Source organism: Penaeus japonicus, unplaced genomic scaffold (assembly GCF_977035675.1).
Source record: "Penaeus japonicus unplaced genomic scaffold, GWHDUDI00000001_assembly GWHDUDI00000021, whole genome shotgun sequence".
NCBI classification, from domain to species: Eukaryota; Metazoa; Arthropoda; class Malacostraca; order Decapoda; family Penaeidae; genus Penaeus; species Penaeus japonicus.
In genome coordinates this window covers 22,949,217-22,956,716 of record NW_028234423.1, presented here as the reverse complement: position 1 = coordinate 22,956,716, position 7,500 = coordinate 22,949,217, and the positions used below count along the sequence as shown (strand labels likewise).

Genomic DNA, 7,500 nt, shown 5'->3' with positions numbered 1-7,500 from the left:
GATTACTACTGATGAAGCATGGGCTGAATTTAACACATGACATGAAACACAAAATGTAACAGATTATTATGTAAGAAGAAAAACTTGTCCACAATGACCTATTCACATGAATAAAAAAAATATAAAAGACGAAAATAAGTTGTGTTCTCTCTCTCTTTGAACATTGAGGTATTTTGGAGTATATCAATCTCTTAACCTGTTGCTGACAGGGCATAGATTTGTTTACCCAGGCTCCAGGATGGGTTTTATATCTGAGCGAGGTAGCTTCAGCAACATACCTTGATTTTTCCCACTCCCTTTTAGTCACTCATTGTATAGCTACAGCCATTTTGTGTTTTGTTTTTTTGTGTGTTTTACTGCTTTTAGAGACTTATATCTGTCATATCACAGGCTCTATCAAATCTGCAGTTGATTAAAATTGTAGCTCAAGGTCCATATCGACTCATTTTTTTCTTTATACTCAATGTGAAGTATTGCTGTGTCAGGGGAGGGCAAAAAGCAACTTAATTTTTTCGTATTTGTGTGCCCTTACGAACAAAAATGAAACTTATAACCAACCATAATGAAGATAACATGAAGAGGTAGAGAAGAGTAAGGAAACTTGTTTTTTTGACTGTGAGTGCCACAATAAAAGGCATCCCTACTGGTACAGGGGCACATTGTAGGCATTAAGCATGGTGTGAGTGCCCTTCCTCCTCTCGTTCTGCCTACACATCTTTTATCTGCGGTATAGAGCCATCGCTCTATAGAAATAGTGCTCGCTAAAGACCGTAGATGGGTGCCATTCAAGACTCTCTCTCCTGCTGGTGCTAGAAGAAAGTGGTGCCATCTAAGTTTTGGATGGGAGTTGAAACCCACTTTGCTTAATATTACGGCAGTTATAGTAATTATGACTGCAATTGTCATCATCACTCACTCATTACTCATAGCACAATAAAATAACATAGTAATCCAAAATCCCCTAACGTCATGATGCCCATCATCAGGCAAGAACTCCTGCGTCATGTATGATGAAAAAACACGTCACCCATCGTTAACGGGTTTACAACAGATGACATTACATTCACGTCTTGACTTGGCTGGTCTTCCCATCTGTGACATTAATGCCACGTCATGTCTCTGTCTGGCCATTTCACCTGGCGATCAGGCTCATAGCATGCATTTTGAAATACCCCAGTCCAGGCAGAGCCTAAACTGCCCAGTTGTCAACGGGTTACTTATGATTATATTGATGGTTATTACTATTGAGGATAATGATATATAGCAGTGATGATTATAATAGTAGCAGTATTAATAATAATGACAAAAATAAAAAACTACAACAATAATAATAATGATAAAGAAAATAACTACTAATAGATTTTAAGAATCTTTTTCTGTATTTCTTGTGTAAACTTCACATGCACATCTTTGTACTTCCAAAATCTAATAGTCTGTGAGAAGGAAATTCTCCCTACAACAAAAGACACTCATTTGAAAAATATCCTCAATGGCTGAGGAAACAGCTAGGTGTCCTCCATTTTTTCCTCTTACTCCTCTTCCTTCTGCCCCTTCCTCCTTCTACTCCCTCTTTTCTTCCACTTCTCCTCGTCCTTCAGCACGTGTCATGGCATTCTGACCTCTACTGCTCTCATGTGTTTTGGAACTTGTCAAGCAGGTCAAGTATTCTGTCCTGCTCTTCGGCCTGCGCGTCTGAGTTGGTTCCATCACCTAAGTTACTGGCATATTCTGCGGAGAGAGAGTGAGGGTTTTCAAAAGTGCTGCTTTGTTATAAAAGGCCTACTTGAATTTTTCCTAATGCATAGTTAATGACTGATCCCTGGTGAAAAAGGAAATGAAAACCAAAGAATAATGGCATGCTGGTCAAAGTGAGTGAATATGAGAGAGAGAGAGAGAGAGAGAGAGAGAGAGAGAGAGAGAGAGAGAGAGAGAGAGAGAGAGAGAGAGAGAGAGAGAGAGAGAGAGAGAGAGAGAGAGAGAGAGAGAGAGAGAGAGAGAGAGAGAGAGAGAGAGAGAGAGAGAGAGAGAGAGAGAGAGAGAGAGAGAGAGAGAGAGAGAGAGAGAGAGAGAGAGAGATATTAAAGATTATTGTGTATATCACTGTTAGAACAAATCTAAATAGATTAAGAGTATGTGAAGAAGGAGGAAGCAGGAGGAGGAGGAGTTAGAAGTAAGATGATGGAGATGATGATGAGCAGGAGGAAGAGGAAGACAAAGCTCAGGTGGATGAAGATGGGAAAGAACACAAATGGCAAGAATAAAGTGAAGGAGAAGCAATACTACCTCTCATGATATTCTTGATTGTCTTGACGGAAGCATTGCGGAGGTTGAGAATCTTGAGCACCCGTCTCTTGATGGATGGGGGACCTGTCGCGCAAACGTCCAACATTATGTAATCCACTAGCTGCAGCGTGAAAAGGCCTCCATCAAGCCTGCGCAGGTAGAGCTCGTCCTCATCCAGATTCTCAGCCTAGGCCAGTGGAAAAGAAGAGGCATGATGAACAGGAATAAAAAGAAGCATAAATATTATCAGTATTGGGGAGATCATGGTGAAATTAATAAAATTAATATTGGTGAGATCATAATGAAATTAATGCATTTGATTCTATAACTTGAGGTTAACAACCAGCAATAAGGTGAAATATATGGCCTGAGATAGCAACATAATGAAAAGGCCTTTGGCATATTTGTGTTTTCCTGTTTTTCCCTCTGTCATTTTGTTTACATCATGGTGAAAGAACAGATGTCCTCCCCCTGTTGAAAAAGGGTGCAAGGATAAAGCCATGGAGAGTGGCCTGGTTACCTTGGCTTGTTCCTCCAAATTGGTGGCCAGGACCTTCTCTAAGTACTTGAAGTGCAACTCCAGCAGTCTGTCCACCTTTTCATGGTCGTTCTCTGTAAATTTGTTGATGAGACGTGTTCGCTGGTTGGGACGGCAGTTGCGGAGCAGAGATGTGATGATAGAGATGACGTGCTCCTCGTGCTGTTCATGGGAGAGAGTCCGCGTAAATCTTTTGGAAAGATTTACAAGGAGCTTTTAGGCTGTTCATGACTATGTCCCTTGTCTGGTCTGATGCATTGACTGAAGCATGCAGAGATCTTAACCTCATGACACGTGGTACATTCACTGTCCATTGTGGTTTTGTTTTATTACTATTTTTTGACACTTGGATGGTTCCACAACCAGTCAGTCACCAAGGAATCAAATATCAGGCCTACCTGAATGCAAGAGTCAATGGATTTAAATCTCAGATAGATTAACTTTGATAGCCAACATTCATGTATACATAATTAGAGGAAGCTTTCTCAACATGAAAAATAATAATACACAAAATATATATATGGAATTTTCTCTGATCCCACTCCCTATTATTCATATAACTGTAACCTGATAAATGTAAATATAACTTTCTAGAATCAAATATATTAATCTATGTAAATAAATAAATGCACACACACACACACACACACACACACACACACACACACACAGACACACAGACACACACACACACCTGGTCCTTAGTTAGGCCCTTCTTGCCATGCTTGCCGGGAGTCTTCATGAACAATGGGAAGATTGTCCTTAGGCCTAGGATCTCCACAAATTTGTTGCAATTGTCTGCACCATCCTGGCCAGTGAGCGCATGGTCAAGCACTCTCAAGGCTCCATTGCGGGAGAGTTTCTTCTCTCTGATGATAGAAAATGTAGTAATAATAATATTAATAATAGTTATTATCATGATCATAATAATAAAATAACAATAATGAGGATAAATGTGCAAAAAGTAATGGAAACATTATAAATCCTGATCGAATTGTAATATATATATGTATATATATATATATATATATATATATATATATATATATATATATATATATACATATATATATATATATATATATATGGATATATATATATACACTAAATTATATATCAAACAGCAATAACCATCTTCTGGTGTGAATGCAAGAGATGTAAAAAATTATATCCAATAATACATTTTTGAATCTGATATCAGATACCATGTACAATGGAATTACAGACTTATTACTGCCCATGTATAACTGCAATAAATCCACATCAATAACCACATCTTCAAGCTACCCTTCAAAGCATCTAAGATATGGGAATGCTGCTATCGCATTTCAACATGAAGAAACTTTCTGCTTCCCTTTGGGCAGAGAACTTGAGCATTTGTGATGGCAAAACACCTCATACGTACCTTAACATGAGGTTCATGAGCTGTAGACCCTCACCCCTCAGGAAGAGGTCTCTGTTAGGTGTGAACATGAGGCAGGAGCAGAGGGTGTCAAACAGATTCTCCATCATCTCCTGCTCCTCATTGGTGGATGGGTCGTGCCGCTTGTAGACCTGTGGAGAGGGAGAGAGGCATATTGTGAGTGCTGCAGTACAAGCATCTTTTGGGGTAGAAGTGTGAAATCTAAGAGCTTTTAATAAAAATAATTTGGTACTGCATTCTTGATTTCACTTGTGAAGGATACGAAAATGTGTAAAACTGTAAGTCAGTATCTTAACCCATTCACGCCGGGGCCATTCCGGCTTTGCACGGTCGCTATACCGAGGTTTTCGAACGCATCATCCGAACGCCTCGAGATTCTCGGGCGCACGGGCCGCGAGCCTGGGCTGCCCGCTCGCTCACCCCGAGCGCCGGCCTTGGCCAGATATCTCGTCGGCGGCGTCTGACGCGAAAACCACGAAACGTGTCAGCACGTCATCCGGCGTGAGTGGGTTAATATACTGGTCTTCATTCAAACATGTAGTGTATGTTCATGAACTGAGATGCTATGCATCAAAACTTTCAACTAGAAAAAAACATGAGATAGTCTCATGAAAAATAAAAGCTCCAATATATCACTATCACTAGAGAAGCTGCCTCCTCTCTGCTGAGGCCAAACTTCCTTCAGCACTTACAGCAAGCTGTTGTAGGAGCACATCAATCCCATCCATTTCACCTAGCAGACGTCGGTTCTCCTCATGGTTCTGCATGCAAATGGCCAGGATCTCCGAGCTGTAAAGCTTGTTGGCATCAAATGGCAGCTTGGCCCTCAGCCGCTTCAGTAGCCAGGCCAGCAAACCCCCAGGACCCGCATCTCGGCACACTTGCACTCGTACCTCAGCTAGGTTCTCAATTATCCCTGTTTGAGGGGAGGAGTTTATACTTTACATATATCTAGTAAGCATGCATGTTGATCACAGCCTGCTTATTGGAAGATGCCAAACAGATGCAACAGAAAATAAAATATAAAGAAGACATCAGGCAAAGGTAATTGTAAACATGAAAAAATTAGTAAACAGGGCAAGAAGAAAAGCTCTACATAAAGAAAACTAACAATAATAATAGGCACAATGAGCTTGCCCAACCACTACCTACCCAGGCTATTATGCACACCATCCGCCTCTGACTTGTTGGCCTCGTCAAGGCGTTGCAAGTTGTGGACGAGTGTGGTGATTACCTGGCCATCCAGCAGTGCGTCAATCAGGGCCTCAGCACCCTCCTCTTCCTGTATGTCCTCTAGCTCTGTCATCTCCTGCCGAAAGCAAGATCACATTTACTCTTCGGGTGCTGGTAAGTGAGTGTGGAATGGTGTGTTGTGTATATGCAGAGGGGGTGAGTAAATGAGTGAATGGGAATATATTTGTTTGTTTTGGTATGTGAGTGTCACTTTCTTATCCTTTCTGTTTCATAGATTATATATAATAATAATAATAATAATAATAATAATAATAATAATAATAATAATAAAAAAGAAGAAAAAAAAAAAAAAACACCTAGAACAACTCATTCATGTGCAAACCCACACATACCTGCAAGAGGTCGACTGTGGCGATGGCAATGTCTGTGTTGTCATGGCTGAGAAGTGCCAGAAGGCTCTTGACAGTGCCAAGCTCCACCAGCACGGGATACAGCTCGGGCACAGTGGCCACAACATGCAGCTCCTCTATGGCCTCGTTGAGCTCCATCTCTGACTCCATGAATCTGGTGACGAAGGGGCCAAGGCATTACTTTATGCAACAGCAATTTTTTATTCATGCAATTGGGGTATGTTTAATTTGCTGAATCAAGGCAGTCAGATTCACTTAAGAAATTCAGTTTGTTAAAATTTGTTATAACATGGGAATAATCACTTTAAAGTTGTAAAAGTAACATCTGTTAAATCAGGAAAATTAAATTATGTTAGCAATTCAAGTTAATATCATTTGAAGAGGGAAAATCATATTCATTAATTTGGAGGCAAATGAACTGGTAAATCTAAGAAACAGGGGAGCAGCGTGTGACATATTATCGCATATTTTGCTTTCTTTTCATTCACTCACTCTTATACTTGAGAAATTTTTGTGTTAGTTATTTCATTTGTGGTTTATTTTATTGCTACCTGACAAGCTTTATTAATGCTGTAAAAAACTGAAATATATATCAGTTATGTTCTTCATACTGAGTTTTATAAAAGTATTGAAGTATTACTGGAGGACAAAAACAATAATACTAGTAATAATAACAATAATAATAACATTAATGTGGATAATAATCATAAAACTAACAATGACACTAATACTCAGTAGCACCAATAGTCCTGTAATCTCGACACACTAAATTGGCTCAGAAGTCATGTCTTTCTTCCAGAGCAAGGAGAAAACGTAACAAACCAATCGGCTGTATCACTATGGGAGTCGGGTATGCCTTTCTGGCTAATTTAGCATACAACATAAAAAGAAAGAAAGAAAGAATGAAAGAAAAACAAAAGAAAAGAAAAGGAAGAAAGAAAGATGCAACACATATGCCCCTTACTTGCGAGGATCGTCGGGGAACTTGATCCGAAGTTCTTGATTCTTCAGGACACGTTTCTCGAAGCCTAAGATCATTTTCTTGAGCAAGGACTCATTTAGGGGACCATCTGTCTGTGAAGCATGGGTTGCAATTGTTTAATAATGATACTGATGACGACGATTTTAACAATAATGATATCAACAACAACAACAACAATAATAATAATAATAATATTAATGATTTTTTTAACAACAAAGGCTATAACAGTAACAATAGCAATAATAATAATGATAACAATACTTTTACTATAAATAATAATAATGATAATAATAACAATACGAAAGCTATGACAATAGTAATAATAACAATAATAATGATAATAATAAAAATGAAACTACAAATAAATATAATAACAAAATCAACAACTATGATAATAATATAATTGTAATATCAAGAATTAATAACAGCATAGACAAGAAAGAAAGTAACAGTCTAATAACAATAATACCAGTGGTACCTGTCTAAAAGAATTATATTTGTAATCAATCATATCTTCATACAAAAGAAATATAAGGAAAAATAGACAAAATGTGTACAAAGTAATGGTTATATATCTCTATATATATCAATATGATATGGATATAGTAAAATAGGATTATACATAATAATAAAATATATATACATACATAAATATCTATATCTATCTATT

At 38.3% G+C, this 7,500-nt stretch overlaps 1 protein-coding gene across 1 annotated transcript in view; it reads right to left on the bottom strand.

The window, feature by feature from the left end:
- LOC122254396 (beta-catenin-like protein 1) overlaps positions 1-7,500 on the bottom strand; it is a 9,610-nt gene that overhangs the window by 85 nt on the left and 2,025 nt on the right. The window contains exons 3-11 of the mRNA XM_043018065.2: positions 6,813-6,922; positions 5,831-6,002; positions 5,397-5,553; positions 4,937-5,160; positions 4,227-4,375; positions 3,516-3,690; positions 2,804-2,983; positions 2,284-2,470; positions 1-1,728 (exon numbers count right to left, since the gene is read on the bottom strand). The exon at positions 1-1,728 is cut by the window's left edge and continues 85 nt beyond it. Of these exons, the coding sequence (XP_042873999.1) occupies positions 1,631-1,728; positions 2,284-2,470; positions 2,804-2,983; positions 3,516-3,690; positions 4,227-4,375; positions 4,937-5,160; positions 5,397-5,553; positions 5,831-6,002; positions 6,813-6,922 (1,452 nt within the window). The 3' untranslated portion in view covers positions 1-1,630. The remainder of the gene's footprint in view (positions 1,729-2,283; positions 2,471-2,803; positions 2,984-3,515; positions 3,691-4,226; positions 4,376-4,936; positions 5,161-5,396; positions 5,554-5,830; positions 6,003-6,812; positions 6,923-7,500) is intronic.